A 23859-nucleotide genomic window follows, 5' to 3' on the forward strand; every position below is an offset into this window, starting at 1 on the left:
TTAAAACTTCCTCAAGGTCACTCAGGGTCATGACCTTGACAACATATGTCAAGGTCAAGGTCATTGGGGGGGGCTCCCCTAATCTACATATTTACCACTTCGGTATATCAATATATATTTATCTTAGCTTTCTGTGTAAAATAACATATTATACTGCATACAAATGAATTTATACATTTAAGTGCCAGTATAAAGTCATTTTTACACGAAAAACTAAATAACGAACATATATTGGAGTCATTTTACACTGCACTTGGAGATTTGCAGCATATTCGATGAAACGTTTCGGATATAATACCTACATATTGTTTAATGGAAGTATAGCACTTTATGCGGTAAATATACCGAATAGGGGAACCCCCCTTATGACCTTGACCTTAACATATATTGTCAAGGTCATAACCTTGAGTAACCTCCAGCAGGTTTTAGTCGTCGCTCATCCTTCGTTAAAAAGTTATTAACAAAAGAAAAATGATGTCTCTTTTTTACCATATAAAACAAAGATTTTTACTGTTGCCCCACCTCTCCCTGCATGGAGACGCATGATTTCTACGCGAAGCAACTCCCACCCCACTTCCCTCTGCTTAGGCGCGCATGACTTTGTATGATTTTCGCGCAAAGCAAACTTTGTTTATTTTGATTCTCTTAGTCGATTAATCTTACAATTAGTCGGTTAATCATTCAATTAATTTTGTGGATCCAGAAAATGATGTTCATACTCCGAACACACACACACACACATATTATACACACACAAAAAGAGTATGGAAATATGTGCGAGCGAAATTTTTCGGTATGGAATACGCGATTACCATTACATGCATTACATTGCCGAATATATATTTAAAAAAATGTATGATTACGATAAAAGAATTGATGCTTTTTTCGAAATCATGAATCAACTGTATCCGTTGGATAATGCAAATGTTAATTAAAAGTGTTCTTTTGTATACATTTGACTTATTCTTTTAATTAAATTACATGGAAGTCGTACGTCCCCAAGCAAGGGGGAAGGAGGGAGAAAGTTGCTTCGTCAAAATCTATGTAAAATAGTATTTAATATTGCATATATGACAGAAATAATACGTTATTTTTCAAACTTCTTTTGTTAATAACTTTTTAACGAAGGACGAGCGACGGCTAAAACCTGCTGGAGGTTACTCAGGGTCACGACCTTGACAATATATTATATGTCACGGTCAAGGTCATAGGAGGGAAGTCCTCTATTTGGCATAATTACCCTTTATACATATAATTCATCATGTCATTATAATAAATTACTAAATTACATGTTATTATCTCACCATAACTTTTCCGTACAAAACAGAATTTTACAAAAAATGAAGCCTACATTTGATGTAAAGACTATTGTTATTTTTAATTTTCATTCCACGAACGCTCCAAACTTCAATCATGTTATTATTTTGTTTATATTCGACTTTTATTGACAAAACTATTTCATTTGTTAAACAAAATGGTCTTTATTGTTAACGTTATAATTTGCATCAGATTACGCTAATAATTTTTGGTTTATGGTCTTATAAAAAACCAAGTCTGAATTTACTAATTCAAACTATTTTCAGTACATTCGTTCTTTTTATTTTTTTTTCAGATATTTCTTAATTTATTTTACCTTGCAATTTCTTCGCTAAATAAGACGAAGATGCTGATGTAGGTTTTTAGTAATTGATATTTGTGATGACAAAATATGACAAAAAATTTATTATTAAAGCACTTATGTATATATATTTTTTTTTTCCCCAGTATTATTTATGTGCTTTAAATTATAAATGTTTTTATTTTAGTATTAAAATTGTATCGATTATATCTTCTGTATTTTACTTAATTTTTAAATAAATTTTTAATCGATATAGAGTAAATAACGAATTAATGAATTGAATGTTTTATACAAATGATTTAAAGTAAACAATCACTGAAACATGTCAAGTTGGATTGGAAGACGATAAAAATTATAAATTAAAAATATTAGAATAATGGTCATCACTTATTATAGATTCGACGATATCGTACTTTCAGTATTTTTATATATTCAAGATTTTTTAAATAAAAAATGAGCACGTGTGAAAAATTCTAAATAAATTATACATTAATTCAATTACTATTTTTAATTAATACTATTATTATATTATACATTACAATTAAAGTATACTTAATATTTGTTTAAATTTACAGCCTTCTAACTTTATTACTTTACATGCAGCCCAATTAATTCGAAGAAATTCATGTATTTTCATTTTAATTTGTTTATAGCTAAAAACATGATTAAAATAGCACTAGAAAATGATAGTCTGCATTTTCAGAAATTTAAATTGTATCAATATAGGTATACATATTACCAGTTAAATGTTAAAGAAATATTTAAAAAGTAAAGGAGAAAAAGGTGGGTTGAATACTACTTCTGTAAGAATTAACCTGATAAAAATGTAAAAGCATATTTATTTTTTAACAATGATTAGTCATTAAACTGATGATTACGTAGTGATGACTTTAGAAGTTATTCACACATATATGCATGCTACAAAAAGAACCATCAATTTAGTGATTAATCACAGCTAGAAAAATATTATTATTATATAATCAGGTTAAATCGAATCACAAGTTAATTAGAAAAGACAAACTGAGTATGTGACCATTGAGTGCTTCTTCATTTGCGAGTAAAGTAACATGAAATGAATTAAAACGCATTGTAGAAAATATAAACTGATGTACATATTATACAGAACATCATGACGCATTATATAGAAAGAAATCTTTTTCTATAGACGAAGTAATTACAAATTATCAAGCATTATATATAAATAAACTCTTTTTTGTATTATGAATCAAGCAATTGATATAATATGCATTTTTATTATTAGTTTGCGTGTAAAATGGAACAATATTATTAGTTTGTATGTAAAATGGAAAAAAATAAAAATGTTTATTAATGTTGTATTATCGTTCTTTTTCTGCAAAAAAATTAAAATGTTTATTAATGTTGTATTATCGTTCTTTTTCTGTTATATAATTATCAAATAATTTATTTTTAATATAATTATTAGTTATAATATTTCAGATAGAACAAATAAGCTTAGAAGTAAAGGCTTTATCCTTTTTGCTGCTTAATAATATTTTTGCGTAAATTTTACAATTTCTAATTCATACGAATTACGCGTCGATTATTTGTCTTGAAATACAATCCTAAATTGAAACATAATGTGACAAATTAAATTTACATACAGTTAATAATATTGATACTGATGAACATCTTGAATCATTGTAATTAAAGAATTTATTGAGAAAAAATATCACTTCTGCCAAGGATAAACTTGAACCTCTCTACATTCCGTAATGGACATTTTTTATCAATTTGATCACGAAGACATGTGGTAATTTTGGACAGAATAACTCAACATGGAGAATGTTCAAATTTCTAATTTAATAAAAAAAGGTTATAAAAAATTTTATATACATATACTTATACTTTATGTGTAGGAGAAATTTAAGGAATTATAAAATATTTGTTTTATTGTATACTTATAGTATGATCCAATCATTTCGTAATTTTATTATTGATAGTTTTATAAAAGAACTATAGTTATTAATTATTAAGCTTTATTATTAATAATATATTGTTTCTTTATTTTCAGGTAAGTACACGAAGAGTTTACTGTGGACTGAATGGTGTGTGTATTTCTGCGGTGAGTAACATATGAACGTATATAAAATTACGTTAAAAAAAGTATCTAATTATATCTTAAAGAGTATATGTATATGTATATATATATATGTATATAATTATATTACATGTATATATTATATGTATTAGACATATAACATATATGTAATTATATTGATGCATATATATATTATATAATTATTATTTCAAATTATATTGACAAATAATGTATCCATTTTAAAAACAATTTGTAACAAAATTAAAATCCATTCTATACAATATATATATATATATATATAAAATATATAATATATATAATATATTGCATTAAAATTTTTAATTATTTTTTAATCAAATATTTACTACAATATTGCATATTTCTTTATATAAATAAAATCTTAAATAAACAATTATTTTAATATATATATTAAATAAACTAAATAAACTTTCTTATTATTGTAAAAATGTCTATACTAGCACTTCATTTACAAATCTGCAACTATATAATAATAATATAAACAGTAATATAAATATTTTATCTATACGTATATATATAGTAATGAATACTTCTATGTTTGACATATGACTGCACTGTACTGTAGATGCAAATCGAGAAACGCATCCTACAGATCATCAAAAAAAACTGAAGCTTTTTCCATTGCCGAGAAAAAAAGTCATGACTGCGTTTGCGCAAGAATATTCTTTACCCTATATGTTAAGGAAATATTATTTTTTATTACAAATTAGAATCATTTAGATCAATTTGCTAATTTTGCTTGTAATATGAATTCATATTTCTACTATTAGAAACATATAATCATGCATTTTTTTGCGATTACTCACAACGCGCGAGGATATCGATCGTTTAAAATTCGCAGAAGCTTTCATGAGAAATAATTCGACATTCTAAAGTCCGTACCACAGTTGTGTCGCAATTCCCGTATGAAATGCACGCGATAGAACGCTATTACAAAATTAATCGAATAATTCTTAAGGCGGTTGGATTATGGCCTTATCAGCAGTCATATTTTTCACAAATTCAAAAAATTTTATTTATCAGTATTCTTGTGACGTTTATTCTTGTTCAGGTATAACATCGAACACATGATTTATGTACAGATTAATTACCAACATTTCTTGAATACATAAATTAATAATAACTTTTTATTGCTTTTTTTTTTATTATCAATGTCCCTTCGTTTGTTTTTATGTTTCATGTAAAGCATTTATTTATTAATAATGTAAAAGTCATTTAACTTGTTTATTTTAAATAAACTTATATCGACCTTTAGCATAAAATAAAACACATTTTGTGTGTGAAACATATTTTTAAAATACTTAAAAATGATTTATTGCCAATGTATATTTAAAATGTTATTTTCAGTTACTGGCATTCATTACAAATCAATACAATACGAATCTCCTTCTTCAAATTCTCTCATTCATCTTTCCTATTCTTATCAACACGACACAGTATTGCCTTTTTATCATTCAGGCTGACAATGTAAGTCTAACAGGATAAATATATTGGAATGTTTTGCTGTAATATTTTGTAGTATAGATTGTATTTAACCATCGTTAAGAAAAAATATGGAATGAACAGTTGAAGCAGTTATTGGAGCAAATCCAAGATGACTGGAATTCGTTGAAGGATAAATTGGAAATTAATATTATAGAAAAATATGCTTGCAGCGCGAGACTATTCACAATAATTTTAATAGGTAATAATATACATTACTATTTGTGATAGTATACTTGATGTTACTTTTTTTTATGAATGAAGTGAAAAACATTTTTAATGAACTTTTGACGATTTTTCGAAATAATTTGTAATTTGAATTGAATTAAATTTAACGTTTCTCAGTATATTGCTATTTCGGGTTAATATTTTCCGGAATATTTCAATATCTACCCATAATTCTTGATGTTATCTTACCATTAAATGATTCACGGCCATGTCAGCTTTTCGTGGTCACGGAATACTTTGTTAATCAAGAAAAATATTTTTACGTTATGTTATTACATGAGACATTAGCATACACTGTAGGAACAGCAACATTGTGTAGTACCAGTGCGATAATTATGACATGTATTCTACACACGTGTGCACTATTTAAAATTGCAAGGTAATGTGAAATGCATTTGCTTGAATGTTTGTTTTATATTTAAAATATATTTAGATAAGTTTATGTAGTTGTCGAATAGAAAATGCGATCAAGAAGAGTACATTAATAATCCCTAGTCCTAGAAAAGAATATTTCCTTTATCAAAGGATTGTACATGCAGTTGTTATGCATCAAAGAGCTACCAAGTTAGTATTTTTATATTTTGCCATAACATTTTCAATAGAGTATTCTGCCTTATATAAGTTATCTTTCATTTATTGAAAGTAGTTGATCGATTATGAGACTATTTTTTTTAAATGGTACGTTTAATTTTAAGCGTATATTATCGATCTTTATTTTTGCATAAATGTTGTTCAAAACACAAATTATCTGAAATATAAAATCAAACATATTGAAGAATTCTATATGGAATAAATCTGAAATATTTGCTATTTATTTTAATAACACATTTAAATTTAACAATATATTTCTGTGAAACATAAAATCAAATAACGTCGTTAAACATATAATTAAAATTTAATATATTATGAATACACAATATCGTGGTTGCCTTTCAATATTCACAGCCAGTACTGAAAATTTATAGTAAGCGTAACGTATATTATAGATATTTCAGTGAATATCGGAAGCCTATGTTTTGATCGAACGAGACCAATTATTATAAATAAATTTTGAAGCTTACTTTATATTTATATAACGCAATACATAGTTCCAATATACCTACAACTCTTTTTAAAGGTTTGCTGAACTTTTGACGTCTAGTTTTGCGGTATTATTCTTTATTCTAATAATAATTGGCGTCAGTTCATTAAGTTTCAATCTCTTTCAAGTAAGTAATGCATACATCATTTCCTATTTTAGTTAATTCAGTGTTTTTTTACGTAGCTTTATATTGTAGTTCCTTCAATTAATAACATTCACAAGAAATATTAATCAAGCATTTACAGTTGCTATATTGATATTCCTACATTTGAATTATATGTTTGTTGCTAATTACGGTGGACAAGAATTATTAAATCATGGTCTAAAATTATTCAAAGCAACGTGAGTATTGTGTCTTACAGTACTTTTAGATCTACAGAGAGTGTATCAAAAGTCTAGAAACGATCGAATATCTCGAAAACAAAGCATTTTTGAGAAAAATGTTTCAGACGAAAGTTGTAGGGTTTAAAAAGATCTAGTCACTGATCATATCCGCTTGGGTGGTGTCGTCAAGATCAGGTCAAGGTCAAATTGATTTTTTTAAATGGAACACTCTATTTTTATGTCAGAATCTAATAGCTAGTGTCAAGAGCTTTTCAAAACACTATAATAAAATTATTTTTCATTAAGAGCTTTTCTAGTTATAATAAGGCTTGAAAGTTACAGTACCGCCAGTATTAGCATTACGCGAGGTGTCCAACCGACGGCTAAAACCTCTCAAATATTGTTCAGGATCATATCCTGGATAACATTTGTTAATATCAAGATCATTGTAGGAGATTGTTATTTTCATTTTTGTACTACACTGTTAAATTTTATAGGTTATATTTGACTATACAGTATCAATTTAACATTATATAGTGTCAAATTTAATTATCATTTTAGTAAAAAATAATGATATATTTAGTAGGAGCAGTGGCGACTCATATTAGATTAAATTTAACACTATAGATTTAACAGTGTAAGAATTTATTTTTACGTAAAAATGAAAATAAGAGGTACAATCTCCAATGATTTTGATCTTTCCAGGACATGATCCTGAACAACATTCAAAAAGTTTTAGTCATTAGTCGGATACCTTGTGTAATGTTAATGCCGGCGGTATTGTAACTTTCAAGCCTTATAATTGGAAAAGTACTTAATAAAAAATAACTTTATTATAGTGTTTTGAAAAGCTCTAGCTATTAGATTCTGACATTAAAAATGGGGTATTCTATTTAAAGAAATCAGTTTGACCTTGACTTGACCTTGGCGACGCCAAAGTCAAGCGGATGTAATCAATGAATAGATCTTTTTAAACTCTACAACTTTTGTCTGAAACATTTTTTTTTTAAATGCTTTGCTTTCGAGAGATTTAACCGTTTTCAGACATTTGATACACCCTTATATTTAAAAACTATATTGTATAAACTATATTCATTATACCAGGTCTGTCCCAAAAGAATTCGATATCTTTATCCTTGGATATCCTATTATGAAAAACAAGCATTTAGTATTGAAGAGAGACCTTGAGGAATACTCCTACCAAATGGCACGACTCAACAGCTGTTCAACAACAATGCACAGTTGTGTGAGCATCGAAAATCCGAGCGTCGCATTTCATATAATGCACCTGGTCATTCATCTCATCTGATTCAAGATTTTTAAGACTTAGGAAATAATCAGATATCACACGGAATATATCTGGATTGTACAGGGGTTGGCGAAAATAGACAATACCGTGTTTAGTCAAAAAATCCTAAATCATTGTGAAAAGCGATCATTGAGAAATGCGACGCTCAGAGTTTTCAACGCTCACAACTGCGTACCGTTACCGACTGAACTGCTTGAATCGTGCTGCTTATTGATGGAGATACTCCTCCAGGTCTCCCGCACTGTTAGAAATTTCTCAATGAATTTTAATTAACATGTAAAGGAAGCATGTGGTTATGCACGAAATTAAATGTAATGAATGATGTAAATAAAAACTAAATTACAGTAGTCTTAAATGTGTGTATTGAAATTAATGAACACATTATTATAGAAATTAATTTACACGTTAATGAAAAGTACAAGATAACTGTAACTGAAAAGTAATTTACGTTAATGACATGTAAGAAACGTAAACGTATTAAACGTTAAGCGTTAATAATATTAGGCTTAATTAAAATATTATTAATATTCGTAAATGTACTATAAAAGTACATTAAATTTCATTAATATGTGTACATTAATAGTTATTTCAATTACGATTAATTAAATGTCATTTATATCCGTAAATAAAAAGTATATTAAATTTCATTACACTTAATTTTTCAGTTACTGTAAACTTAAATCTCTCATTAACACGTGCATTAATAGTCCTTTCAGTTACAGAGAAATTAAACTTCATTCACCAATGTACATTAAAAGTTAATGAAATTTAAGAACATTTCTAACAGTGCGTAAATATTGAATGCCTATTTTCCACTATAAAGAAAGAGAGGACGCCCAAGAATATATGTAAAGGTCGGGTACTTTTGGGACAAATATTGGGAAATTGTGTATGCATATATCTATATATATGTGTCTTTAGAGTTATTTTAAATTGATTATTATTATACATATAAATTCTATTATTAGCGATATTTTCAAATACACAGATAATTTAGTGTAATTATGTCACAAAAATGTCTTTTTATTACTTTATAATCAATTTTATTTTTAATGTTGGAAAAATTGCAGCTATAATGGACTATGGTATGCAGCGCCGTTACGTACCCAAAAATTATTATTATTTATAATGCAAAAGGGAACAACAAACGTCAGTTTAACATGTGGCGGTGTATTTGTTGCATCTTTAGAAGGTTTTGCTACGGTAAAATTAAGACTTCTTTAACAACAACAAATTTAAATTTTAATGTTTATTTAATTTTAGCTTGCAAATGCAACAGTATCCTACTTTACATTGATTTATTCTACACGATAGAAACAAGACATAAAATTTATTTTATTAATTGGACAAATTTTTATTAAAGTGACAAATAAATATAACATAATATAATGTAAATTTGTGTTAAGCAGATACTTAAGTAATTAGAAATTGGTGTATTAAATATATGTTTTTTGTACTACTATTTTTTACTTATGGAATCCAAACTAATCAATAATTTTAAAGAATAAAAAATTTATATTTAAATTATAATACGAATAGCATAGATCTAAAAAACATAGATATATAACAAAATATTGAAACTTACAATCAGCGTAGTGAATTTATCGTTTTTTGATCAGATTTAGTTAACATAGTAGATAAGATAAATAAGCTGATGTATTGTTCGATGCACCACCTACAAAGTATATTTGTCACTATGCATATATATGAAAAGGAAGGGATATGGAATACTAGTATTTTGTGATAAGTTTGACAGTGCTTAAATATTTTAAATAATTATTATTAGAACATGATGCTCTGCATATATTTCGTATATATTGCATATATTGCGTAGGACAAAAAATGAAGTAAATTAAATAAACAGTAGCGTACGAAAAAGAAACGCATGTATGGAATGTAATACTAAATTATTTTAGTCTAGTCGATGATAAATTTATTAAGAAGATTAATTTTTCAATAAAAAGAATTTATAAATATAATTATGTTTTTTGTTATATTTTATTATTTTTTTAAATCAAATATGCACACTAAAAATGTTTCATACTTTGCTATCAGCCTATCATAGTTATAATTACCTATATGTATACAATTTATTTTGATACGTTATAGGAGAGTAGAATGAGTTTTTTTATCATAAATTAAAATTTTGAGCTTAGTATTGTCTCTACAATTTCTTAAAAAATTTGTAATAAAAAATTAACGATTGTAGACTAGATATAGTGAACGAATGTGCTGTACATTTGATTTACTTTTCTGCGTTCTATAGTTTGATGCAAGATGAGAAAGATATGCTATAACATCTCGAAAAAAACTGAAGCTCTTTCCATTACCAAGAAGAAAAAAATGTTATTGCGTTTGTGCAATCATATTATTCAGCCTACACATTAAATAAACATCACTCTCAATTACAAATTGAGATAATTCAGTCCAATTTGCATTTGCCTATATCATGAATATCTCGCTCTATTGAAAAAATATAATCGACTTCTTTACACGATACTTAAAATACGTCATTTAAAATTCATAGAATTTTCAATAGAATAAATCGACAATTAGAAGAGAGACCTGGAGAGACCCTTTTTATAATGTCGCAATACAAGACGTGTGCGCTCCAAGAGCGCTATTACAAGATCTATCAAATTATACTTAAAACACTTGGCTTGTGGCCTTATGAACAAACATACCTCACATGGCTACACAAAGTATTATTTACTGGTATTCTTTTGACATTTCTTCTTGTTCAGGTGTGTTGAGTTACATATAAAATTTTATGACGATAATTAATCAGTGACATTTTTATTACGCACATTAATAAAAATATTTATATTTTCGTTTTTTTATTAAAGGTTCCTCATTTTTTCTTGTAACTTATGCATATAAGATTATACAAAAGACACTACAATATTATTAATAAAATATAAATATAATACACGACAATATAAAATATTGTCATGTATTATATTTATATTTTATTAATAATATTGTAGTGTCTTTTGTATAATCTATTAAATGTAAACAATTTTCTCTCTTATATATAATAACAAAATAAATATCATCATGTTAAAGACATATTTCGACGTAAAAACTATATGATACGTAAAAATTATAATCAATACATATTTCAAATGTTATTTCTAGTTGCTGATATTCATTACGAACCAATACAGTGTGAATCTTCTGTTCAAGGTTTTCTCATTTTTCATTCCTTTTACTTTCATCGTAATAAAATATATCATTTTCATCATTCAAGCAGACGATGTAAGTTGAATAAGATAAATTTTTCATTCAAATGCTTTATAGCAACATTTATAAAGTAAATTGTATTTTAAATATGAGCAAGTAAAAATCGCTATCTACTAAATAGTTGAAAATACTATTGGAGCAAATTCAAAATGATTGGAATTTGTTGAAAGATAAATTGGAAATTGATATTATAGAAAAATATGCTTGCAACACGAGATTATTTACAATAGTTATGTTAGGTAAGAATATGAGTATTTCATAGTATATTTATATTGTACGATGACGCAATATTATTTATTCATTTTTATTAATGAAATAAATAATATTTTTAATACATCGTGAATAATTTTTTTTAATTATTTGCCTAATTTAATTCGAATTAAATTTAATATTTCTCAGCGTATTGTTATATATCTATATTCCTTTGTGGATTACTTGAGTTGTTGCCGTTAATCTTTAATGTTATACTACCATTAAATGAATCGCAGCCGTTTCATCTTGTGATCCTTACGGAGTACTTTGTCAATCAGGAGAGATATATTCATTATCTATTATTACACGAGATGCTAACCGCTTACATAGCAGTAACTGCATTATGGGGCATTTGTGTGATAATCATGATGTACGTCATGCACGCATGTGCATTGTTTAAAATCGCAAGGTAATGTGAAACGTATTTGTTTTTCTTAAACACTTATTTTAATTAAAATATACTTAAGTAGATTTATACAGTTTTCGAATAGAGAATGCGATAGAGAGAAATATATTAATGGTTCCTAGTCCTAAAAGAAAATATCTCCTTTCGCAAAAGATTATACATGCGGTTGTCATGCATCGAAGAGCCATCGAGTCAGTATCTTTATATTTTTATTATAACTTTCTGTAAATTTGTTTTCGTCGAATCAGTATCTAAAAAGATATAAACTTTTATAACTTTATTATAACTTTCTGCAATTTATTTCCACAGAATTCTGTTTTTCGAAAGAGTTTATGCATTAAAAATAACTGATTAATTCTGAAATTATCTTTACAGCACATTTAATATTAAATTTTATTAGTACATATATTAAATTTTATTAATATATTTTGCTTTATTGATATATCGCATTTAGCATAATTTAAATATGGAATTGATTAAACACATTTAAGCATATTCAACAATTAAATATATACAGTATAATGACCGTTTTTAATATATGCTTCGTGATGGAAGACGGCATACAATATCTTAAGAAATGATATGTACGGAATATATATAAATGCAGCGATCGACACACAAAGAGAAGAAACTAACGATGTCTTTTTTTCTTCTGTATCTCGAGTAGTTTTCAATTTCACACAAAATAATATCTGACGATATCGGCAAACTGCCGTCAGAAATATGATAAAATCTGTTAGCATGCTATTGCCAGCTGATTGGTGACAGAAACTAAGCAGAATTTGCAATTCCTGCTTGATTTCTGTTATCATTCTGTCATCAAATTGTTCTCGCGCGCAAATGCTCGGTTTCTGCCACCAATCTACTGACATTTCATATCAGCAGACTTTGTTGACAGATCCTGAGTTTAAAACGACCTAAGTGACTATGGATTTATAATAGAATCTGAATTTGTTGACAATCTGCTCACAGACTGCTAACATTTTGCTATCTGAGATATTTTGATATTACAGACATAACGTTTTTATAGAGTCAGACGGTTATCGCCAGTAAATATGTTTATATTATAGTATATAATAGCTTTTATAAATAGATGTGTTATTTCGCGTTAATTATAACGATAATGTACATCTATCTTGTTCCAATATTCAGCTCCTCCTTAAAGGTATACTGACATTGTGATTTCCACTTATACGACATTATTTACTATTCTGATTGTAATTGGTATCAGCTCCTTAAGTATCAACCTTTTTCAAGTAAATAATTTTTTCTTTTTTGAGTTAATTATTAATTGCTTAATAATTGATGTTTTATCGTAGTTTTTTCAACTTGTAAAATTCACAAGCGATATTCGTGTAATAACTATTGCTACTATAATCATAATTTATCATTTGATTTATATGTTTGTTCTTAATTATGGTGGACAAGAATTAACGAATCATGGATTACATTTCTTTAAAGCAAGGTGGGTATTGTATTTTTACAACATTTTGAAATTATTATTTCTTTACATAAAAATTATGATATAGATTTATTAGACTGGTGGTTTAACGGATACTGTACACTCTTTTTATTTCAATATTTTTCCTAACATATAGTTAATTTAACATTACTTAACAAAAATATTTTTATCTTTTCATTATTTTCTTATTTTAAATTGATTTTATTTAAATTAATTTATAGCTATAATGGACTATGGTATGCAGCACCTTTGCATACCCAAAAATTATTATTATTTATAATGCAAAGGGGAACAATAAATACTGTTTTTGTATGTGGTAGAATATTTGTTGCATCTTTGGAAGGATTTGCTTCGGTAAAATTAAAAATTTTTTTAACAATAAAAATAAAATGTAATATTTATATAAAGTACAATATTCACTTTCCAGCTTACAAGTACGGCAGTATCTTATTTTACAGTGATTTATTCTACCCAATAACAAATTTGAAAAAAAAATTTATTATTAATTTTAGTCAGATCTTTATCAAATTAATAAAATAAAATAAGTTAGTTGAAATGTTTAAAATATATTGATTAAAAATTATATAAAAAGTATTACATGCGCGAAAAGTTCGTTTATAATTCTTTTTTAATCGCTAACAAAGATAATACTCTAGAAAAGAATACACTATCTAATCAAGTTTAACAACATCGTTGAATATAGATGAATGCATATATAATTGAATAGATAAATAAACACATATATATAAGTTTGAATAGCTTGTTTGTCATAAAATTTACTTTGTTATATAGTTCTGTAAGAACTTTGAGAAGAAAGAAAATGAGTTATTATAAATTTTCATAATTTTAGTGATATGTATATTTTAATATAACTTTTAAAGGTATTAAATAAGATACGTAAAACATAATCAAATTCTTCATATTGATATGAATTAGGATAAATTTACAAAACACATTTTTTATTCTGTATTTAGAGCTTTCTATTTGAAATAAATTTGCATGATTTATTATTAATTTGTGTCGTAGTATCTATACGCCTCTCAATGTGAAATAAAATAAATATAATGCAATACAAGAAATTCTATTGAAATTGATATTTTGTTTCCGTTTTCCTCACTATTGTTAATTAATTAAGCACACATCCTAATAAATTATTAATTAGTACATTCAGTTCTATTTTGTTAATATATTAATCAACCCCGTTAATTTTGTAAAACTATGATGCAGGAACACACGACATTTTATTCCGTCTGATTCATTCGAGATAAAGATGATATCGTTGCGTTTAATAATCATGTGACATTGAAATTTAATAAATATGTATTATCGTTCTCAACAATAACGCATTATTATAGTAAAATTCATTTCCTATCATTTGAATGTAAAAACAAATTTGAGAATTTAATATATGAAACAAATTTATAAAATTAAAAATTTTTTTTAATAGTAATTAGTAATATTTATATCATGAATTTATTTTTAAAAGTTGGTTTTATTTTAAAATTCTTTTACTCTTTTGAATATTAAATTAAAAAATAAGTTAATTTTCTATACATTTGGAGTAATTACATATTGTTTTTATAATAAAATCTTCTAATTTGAAACAGGGAGATAATTATTATACAATCGAGTTAATTTATTTAACAATTTAATTTGTTTACATACATATATTAAAAAGAACTATGCTCAGTTTTATAGGGGAATTTGGACCGCGGATGAACAACTTTGAGACATGCCTAAAATTTTAAGGTATCAAAAGAGAATCAAAAATTCCATAAGCCCAATTTTATAAAAGAAGTTTCTTGAGTGATAGAACTATCCAAAATTCATTATTATGACTATGTACCACTAGTTTTATCTAATTTCTCTGCGTCCAGGGCACCCCCCGCGATGACGACGGTAACGGATTGTACCAAAAACATTGAAGTAATGTCCAAAATGTATTTGGTATTAATCCGGCTAAGTCGCGATTCATGCCGTCATGTCACAGAAATTCGGATTTGCTTGTAATGACGGCGATGCCCCTGAAGTTCGCCCTGGGGAAAGGGAGTGAGGGGAAGATGGACAAGCGGCGAATGTACCAATCAGGGTTAACCAGCCTTTGGTACGGGGTCACCACGAAGCAGCTACTGGTCGCGATGAGATCCACTGGGCAATGAGGAAAATATTTAAAAAACTAGTCGCGCAAACATTTGTTGGCTGGGGAAGTGCTAGATTTCTTGGAACAAGAGCCTAGTAGTTCCACAAAAGCCCCACTCAACACATTTAAATATATATATCATGCCTGTTGGTGCCATTATACATAAAAGAAAACGTACTGAAACAAGAGATGGAAACGTTACAGTTAAAAATACTGATTCGCAGCCTTTTTATCAAATCAATTAAAACCTTTTGTTTCATACTTTGAGTGTCTTTCTCCCCTCTTTATCGATTAATATATATATATCACTTATAACTATTCATTTGAGGTCCAAAAAAGGTTTTAGTTGTTTTCGTCAAGATTGGACATATTCCAAATACTAGATGATTCGAGAAATCGAATAAAACTAGTCCTACATAGTACACAATACATAGTCATAATAGCGAACTTTAAACAGCTGTAGCACTCCAGGGACTCATTTTACAAAATTGTGCATATGGAACTTTTTAATCCTTTTTTTATGCTCTACAATCCTAGTTAGGTCTCAATGCTGTTCAGACGGGGCCCAAACTGGGCATAATCCTTCGTCGAACGTAGCGAATGAATGTGTATATGTATATACGGACATCACAATGCGATTAGATGATAAAATCAATGAATCGATCTTACTTATAATTTTTGTTTATAATTAACTGTGTAATTTTATTTTTATTTTTACTTAAATTAAATTTATATTAATATAATATAAATTTTTTTTATAACAATATTGTATGTGTAATAGTGTGTATAATAGCTACATATAATGGAGATCAGCGAATTGGGAATAGATATCTATATGATTTATACATATTATGTTATTCGTATATATCATTCTCGATAGACTTGCGCATCCACTCCACACATAGATTATTGACTAATATATAATAAGCAGACTGCAATCTAAAATGACGGAAACGTCGAGATGTGACACAATTATCTGTATAAAGGACAGACAGCACCCAACATATTTTGGCGTACATTAATTAGGGTTCGACAATTAATTTTATAATTTTCAATTTTGTAAGCAATAAATATGACCTTGTACCAGATCGAAACGTTTTTGTGTTAAGGTTAATAGCTATTATTTGTTATTTTTTTGTATGGTTTGTAGCTCTATTTTAATTGTATGATTTATATCTTTTGAGCCGCTTAATATTTTTATATAAATTTTTTTATTTTGTGATTAACGTCATTTAACGAATAAAAAGAAACTAACGCCATATTTAATTTTTTATTACAGAGCACATTCTCTAATGTACTAAATATGTACCAAGATACTAAAAATTACAAAAAATGAAAATGTAATGATAATAATTATTTTTTCGAATGAAATCCTATCAAAGGATATATTATATATTTTTTTATATTGAATAAAGCATGTAAAAGATTGAGTCGAACAGAAATATATTTTTAAATACAAGCATTTTTCAATAAGCTTTTATTTTAATACATTATATGAAACACATAAGAAAATCGAATGAATTTTGATGTCATCGTCTGAAGATTTTGATGCTAACGTTTTAATGTATAAATTTCTTTAAAAATGTTTAAGGAAAAGCGATAGTGATAGACTATATATAGTTAGGAACGAATATGCATACGTGTAATTTATACTCTTGTTCTATGGTTGTTACTTTTGTTCTTCTATAGTTTGATGCAAGAGAAATACATGCTGTAATATCCCGAAAGAAACTGAAGTTTTTTCTATTGCTAAGAAGAAAAAGATGTTACTGCGTTTGCGCAAGAATATTATTCAGCCTATATACTAAAGAAACATCACCCTCAATTACAAATTGAGATAATTCAGTGCAATTTGTATTTGCTTATGTCATGAACATTCTCGCTATTGAAAAAATATAATCGACTCTTTTACTCTATAACTATTATCGTGAATGCATACGTCATTTAAAATTCTACGAATTTTGAATAAAATAATCCAACAATTAGAAGAGACCTTTTTCACATAATGTCGCAGTCCTCGTACAAGACGCTTGCGCTCCTACAACGCAACTACAAGATCTATCGAATTATACTTAAAACCCTTGGATTATGGCCTTATCAACAGACATATCTCACATGGCTACACAAAGTGTTCTTTGCTGGTATTCTTTTAACATCTCTTCTTGTTCAGGTATATTGTGAGCTATATTTAAAGAATTTTTGTGAAGGTAATTCATTACAAAGTAACATTTTTTAACACGTACATTAATAAATGTTTTTATGTGTATCTTTTTTATTATAGTCGTTTTATCTTTTTTTATATAATGCATGATAATATTTTATTAATAATATTTTAGCTTTTTTTATAATTTTTCAAATCTAACTAATCTTGTTGTTTCTTTTATGTGGTAATGAAAATCGTAGATCATTATATATGGGACATTGAAACACATGCTGCGTACAAATTATAATCAATATATATATATATATAAATATTGTAAATGTTGTTTCTAGTTGCTGGTATTCGTTACGAAGCAATACAGTATAGACCTTCTTCTCAAGATTTTCTCATTTTTCTTTCCTATTACTTTTGTCACAATAAAATATTTGGTTTTTATTATTCAAACAGATGATGTAAGTTCAATAAGATAAATTGTATATTCGAATGTTTTATTGTAATATTTATAAAGTAAATTATATCCTTAATATTGGCAATTAAAAATAGTTATCTAATGAATAGATGAAGATACTATTTGAGCAAATACGAAATGACTGGAATTCGTTACAAGATAAATTGGAAATTGATATTATAGAAAAATATGCTTGCAACGTGAGATTATTTACAATAGCTACGATGGGTAAGAATATAAATAATCATGATGTATTCATATTATATGTTGACGCAATGTTATTTCCTTTATTTTTATTAATTATGAAATAAAAAATATTTTTAAGGTGGTTTTTTAAATCAAGTTATCATAGAAATGTTTAATTTTTTTGTGTAATGAAGTTGAAGTTTTGAAATTGACGTGTGCAAAATTCTGCGGCACGTTAACGATAAGATAAAACAGAAAAACAAAATGTTAAAAATGTAACCTTTCACGTATAACTTGGTGACAGATAAGGCTCACAGACGCTTCTTTAACTAATTGCACACAAATCTTACCATAGACTTTTCTAAACAACGAGTATATAATATAATATAATAGTTTTAAAAATTACGGTTTTAATAATCACAAAAAAGTAATAGGTCAACGGTCATTCTGGAAAGATATTTACGTGCATAAACTTGCATATAAATTTAATCTCGAAAAGTAAACATAATCTTATCTTGTTTTCGTTCGATGAAGATGCAGCTCTTGATTTACTATCGTATGTTGCATATTATTTTATTAAGATATACACATAGTTTTAATATTATCCAAAATATGCAGATATTTGTAATGTTGAATGAATCCTGGTGAGGCACCTCAAATTTTCGGCACCTTACTAAAAAAACCACCTTAATACATCTTAAATATATTTTTTTTAATTATGTGCTTAATTTAAATTAAATAGAATTTAATATTTTTTAGTGTATTGCTATATATCTATATTCCTTAGTATATTTTTTGATTTATTACCACTAATCCTTAATGTTGTACTACCATTAAATGAATCACGGCCGTTTCAACTTTTGGTCCTCGCGGAGTACTTTGTTAACCAGGAGAGATGTGGTCACTATTTAATATTACACGAGATACTAACCGGTTACATAACAATGAATATATTGTGCGGTATTGGTGTGATATTTGTAACGTATATAATGCACGGATGTGCATTGTTAAAAATCGCAAGGTAATGTGAAATGCACTTTCCTTTCCTTAAAGACTTGTTTTAATTTAATATTTAAATAGATTATATTTAAATAGATTTATACAGTTATCGAATAGAGAATGCGATCGAGAAATGTATATTAATGGTTTCTAGTCCTAGAAGGAAGTATCTACTTAATAAAAAAATTGTACATGCAGTTGTTATACATCAAAGAGCTATCCAGTCAGTATCTTTGTATTTTCATTATAACACTTTCTATAGATTTAATTTCCATAGTATTCTATTTTTCGAGTTTTTATCCATTAAATGTAATTTACTGTTTCTGAAAATATCTTTACTGCATTTTCAATATTAAATTAATTATATCTTATTATATTTTACTTTATTAATATATCAAATCACACGCTTTGAATATTGAACTGATTAAAATTAATTATTTTCTAGTAAAATAGTAAATAAGTAAATTAAACATTTGTTACATTAATAACGACATAACGTTTTTGTCACATTATACATATATAGAATCAATCGATTAGATAGAATCAGCTCTTTCCAATGTTAAATATATAATTTACATATATTTGTATGATAGTGTAACAGTTCTCGTAAATGTTTATTATCTCATCTTCATTATTATCTCACCTTAATTATATCGATAATATATATGTATTAGTTCCAATATTCAGTTCCTTCTTAAAGATATACTGATTTTGTGATTTCCACTTATACAACGTTACTCGCTATTCTGATCATAGTGGGCGTCTGCTCTTTAAGTATCAACCTTTTCCAAGTTAATAACTTTACTTTCTTTCTATAGTTAATTATTAATTGCGTAATAATTGATCTTTTATCGTAGTCTTTTCAACTTATGACACTCATGAATGATATTCGTGCAATAACTGTTACTACTATAGTCATAATTGGTCATTTGAATTATATGTTTGTTCTTAATTATGCTGGACAAGAATTAATAAATCATGGATTACATTTTTTCAAAGCAAGGTATCATATTTCTTCATCATATTGAAACTATTTTACATTTATATAGATTGTCATGCAGATTTATTATTTAGATTTGGCTTTTTGATAAGTATTGTTATGTTTCGATATTCTACTTAATATACATTAGTTAATTTAACACTAATTAAATTAAAAATATTTTTTTCTTTTCATTATTTCAAATTGATTTTATGTAAATCAATTTATAGCTATAATGGACTATGGTATGCAGCACCTTTGCATACTCAAAAATTATTATTATTTATAATGCAAAGGGGAACAATAAATACTATTTTTATATGTGGTAGAATATATGTCGCATCTTTGGAAGGATTCGCTTCGGTAAGATTAAAATTTTTTTAACTACTGATAAAAAAAGATCAAGTTGTAATGTGTATACATATAATGTACAGAATATTCGTTTTTCAGCTTGTGAGTATGGCAGCATCTTACTTTACAGTGATTTATTCTACGCACTAAACTATTATGAAAGAAAATTTATTTTTAATTAGGCATTTTTTTGTCAAATTAGTAAAATATAATAAGTTAGTTGAGAGATATAAAATACATTTATTGAAAATTTTATTGAAAATGTCATATACTGAGTTTGTTTGTGATTTTTTATTCAAAACAACTATTAACAGCTAACATAAATAATACTCTAAAGAAGAAAACGTACTGTGTGATCAAGTTTATCAACATAATTAATTATAGATTAATTAATATACATATATATATTATATATATTATATATAAAATTCAGACTTTTTAAAATGACGCAATGCAATATGGCGAATAGGACGATAATTATCGTCCGATAATCATCGCAACCATCTTTGGAAACCACTTCTACATCTTAATGGACCAAATCTCGCAAATTTGTGACATAATATTATTCTACATCTTCACTTTCTTTATTTTTGTCACACATACGCAGTAGCGAGTATATTTTACAATGTATCGAACAATTCATCAGTCTTTTCTTAACCACGAACCGAAACTTACGTTGATGAAATACAGTTCCGGAATGATGACTCCACTTCGAAGTTTGACAAAGTTTAATAACTTTACATGTTTCTAATTACATACAGACTCCAAACTATTTTCAATATTGCTACTTAATCAGCTTCTATTATAAAAACGCGTGAATTAGAAAAGGAATATACGATTATTGATGATAAAAATATTAAACTACACACTTAGTCAATTGTATGTCCAATCAATTGCATATTTTAATGATTGTCACATTTTCTGAGTAACAAATTTAAAAAAATCACTTTAAATTATTGTTTAATAGTTCATTCATAATTGGAATAAACCGCTTCCATGTTTCATGTTAGTCATTTAATGTAAATTTTACGTTAAAAACGAGATATTTATACAAGGTCCCGCAATTTTTTGCCAAGCGCTTTTGTGTAGATAGAGTGGACTAACAATAAGTCGAAAAGTCTTCTATCATTTTGCAATTTTCGCAATGGTTAACGAGATATTAATTACTAAAAATTACTAAATATTGATCTTCAATAATGTTTTACTCAAATACCATCAACTTTACAGAAAAAGCAAGAGCCAAAAATTGTTTATTTTCTTTTCATAGAGCTCTAATAATTTTTTCAGAATTTTTAAATACCGTATTTTGTCATGTTGGTAAAAATAGTTGCCAATTAGAAAATGCAGTACTAAAAAGTTAATAAAAAATTCTGAAAAAATTCTTAGAGCTCTATGAAAAAAAAGAAACAATTTTTGTATCTTGTTTTTTTTTGTAAAGTATTTGATAGTATTTGAGTAAAAAATTATTGAAGTCCAATATTCGGCAATTTTTAGTAATTAATATCTTGTTAACCATTGCGAAAATTGCAAAATGATAGAGGACTTTTCGACTCAGTTTAGTCCGCTCTATCAACACAAAAGCGCTTGGCAAAAATTGTGGGACACCCTGTATACATACGTACATACGTATATTTAAATATATGTTTATATATTTAAATATGTGTTAGATATAAAATATGGGAGGGCCTCGTTTGCCTACAAATTGATTGCCTACATGTGTTATTGTCTACATTTACTTTTGCGCACAAATAAAAATTTTAGAAACAGAGTTACTTTTGCCTACATGTATTATTGCCCACAGCTCGATTGCCTACATACATTATTGCCTACAGCTCATAATCTTCCACTACCTCACATCAACAAATGGTTTGGTTAAGATTAGATTTTTTTGGAAAAATATTTCAAGCGGACACTGCCTACGCTGACACCCCACTGTTCACATGACAGATTTTCTAAAAATATAAATTATTTTCTTACTTAAAGTTATTTAATTATATATTTGTGCGCCAAAGTGCTTGTAGACAATCGAACTGTAGACAAAAATACATGTAGGCAATCGAGGTGTAGGCAAAAAAATACGTGTAAGCAAAAGTAACTCTACTTCTAAAAATTTTATTTGTGCGCAAAAGTGCATGTAGACAATAGAGCTGTAGGCAATGATACTTGTAGGCAATAGTACATGTAGGCAAAAGTAACTTCGTTTCTAAAATTTTTATTTGTGTGCAAAAGTGCATGTAGGCAATCGAGCTGTAGGCAATCTATTTGTAGGCAAATGAAATGTAGGCAAAAGGTGCTGTAAGTAATCAATTTGTAGACAAAAGGGGCCCTCTCATAAAATATATGTGTATATATATATTATATATGTATATATATTATATATGCAGTATATGTATGTATATTTTATAATTTTTAGATGAATATATTTTTTATACTTTTTAAAAAATGTATATAGCAAAGTTTGACTTACATGATTCGCAATGCACTTTGTAGGTAATTCAATGCGGGATGAGAAAGGCATCTTATGTCGTCTCTAAACAATCTGAAACCCTTTACACTATACTAAGAAATAGAAGTCATGATTGCGTTTGCGCAAAAAATTATTCAAGCTATATGTTTAAGAAACACCACTCTGAATTATAAATTGAGGTAATTCAGACTAATTCGTTTCTATCTATGTAATGACATATATTGCTTCAATATTAAATTGGCATAAATGTCTCCTTGCAACTATTCTTATATTGATCATTTGAAATTCGTAAAATATTCGAGAAAAATAATTCGTACTATGGACGCAGTTGTGTCAGCGCTCTCGTATGAAATGCATGAGATCGGGGAACGTTATTATAAGATTAACCGAGTAATTCTTAAAATGCTTGGGTTATGTCCCTATCAACAATCATATTTTACGCACATACATAAAGTTCTCTATGCTAGTATTCTTTTAACATTTATTCTTTCTCAGGTATATTAAATCTAAAATTATATGTGATGTTATATTGAAATAGCGATATTTTTTAAATACACGTATTAATAAATGCTTTTCTTTATTTTTTCTACATTTTTTTTATCTAGCTTATATATATATTATATAT

At 26.9% G+C, this 23859-nt stretch overlaps 4 protein-coding genes across 4 annotated transcripts in view; all 4 read left to right on the forward strand.

Annotated features, from left to right (window-relative positions):
* The window catches only part of LOC108771061 (uncharacterized), a 15799-nt gene extending 6345 nt beyond the window's left edge, over nt 1-9454 (forward strand). Inside the window, exons 2-4 of the mRNA XM_018522954.1 lie at nt 6704-6849; nt 9211-9343; nt 9404-9454. Coding sequence (XP_018378456.1) covers nt 6704-6849; nt 9211-9343; nt 9404-9454 — 330 coding nt within the window. The remainder of the gene's footprint in view (nt 1-6703; nt 6850-9210; nt 9344-9403) is intronic.
* Nucleotides 9455-13164: 3710 nt separating this feature from the next.
* Nucleotides 13165-13981, forward strand: LOC108771062 (uncharacterized). The gene is made up of 4 exons (XM_018522956.1): nt 13165-13206; nt 13361-13506; nt 13725-13857; nt 13931-13981. Exons 1-4 carry the CDS (start codon nt 13165-13167, stop codon nt 13979-13981), a joined length of 372 nt encoding a protein of 123 aa, XP_018378458.1.
* Nucleotides 13982-20315: 6334 nt separating this feature from the next.
* On the forward strand, nt 20316-20917 carry LOC108771063 (uncharacterized). Its single transcript, XM_018522957.1, has 3 exons — nt 20316-20440; nt 20647-20779; nt 20867-20917. Exons 1-3 carry the CDS (start codon nt 20316-20318, stop codon nt 20915-20917), a joined length of 309 nt encoding a protein of 102 aa, XP_018378459.1.
* Nucleotides 20918-23552: 2635 nt separating this feature from the next.
* Nucleotides 23553-23859, forward strand: part of LOC108771064 (uncharacterized) — a 1270-nt gene continuing 963 nt past the window's right edge. Inside the window, exon 1 of the mRNA XM_018522958.1 lies at nt 23553-23624. Within this exon, the coding sequence (XP_018378460.1) occupies nt 23553-23624 (72 nt within the window). The remainder of the gene's footprint in view (nt 23625-23859) is intronic.

The sequence above is a fragment of the Trachymyrmex cornetzi genome, unplaced genomic scaffold (assembly GCF_001594075.2).
Source record: "Trachymyrmex cornetzi isolate Tcor2-1 unplaced genomic scaffold, Tcor1.1 scaffold1388, whole genome shotgun sequence".
In the NCBI taxonomy this organism is placed as follows: Eukaryota; Metazoa; Arthropoda; class Insecta; order Hymenoptera; family Formicidae; genus Trachymyrmex; species Trachymyrmex cornetzi.

What these genes read in the sequence shown, in the direction of transcription:
- LOC108771062 (XM_018522956.1), top strand. Translation starts at nt 13,165, where the DNA reads ATGTACATCTATCTTGTTCCAATATTCAGCTCCTCCTTAAAG. An exon ending in TATTCAGCTCCTCCTTAAAG is followed by an intron (nt 13,207 to 13,360) that starts GTATACTGACAT and finishes GTTTTATCGTAG; the next exon opens with TTTTTTCAACTTGTAAAATT. An exon ending in CTTTGGAAGGATTTGCTTCG is followed by an intron (nt 13,858 to 13,930) that starts GTAAAATTAAAA and finishes TTCACTTTCCAG; the next exon opens with CTTACAAGTACGGCAGTATC.
- LOC108771063 (XM_018522957.1), top strand. Translation starts at nt 20,316, where the DNA reads ATGAATGATATTCGTGCAATAACTGTTACTACTATAGTCATAATTGGT. An exon ending in TTACATTTTTTCAAAGCAAG is followed by an intron (nt 20,441 to 20,646) that starts GTATCATATTTC and finishes ATCAATTTATAG; the next exon opens with CTATAATGGACTATGGTATG. An exon ending in CTTTGGAAGGATTCGCTTCG is followed by an intron (nt 20,780 to 20,866) that starts GTAAGATTAAAA and finishes TTCGTTTTTCAG; the next exon opens with CTTGTGAGTATGGCAGCATC.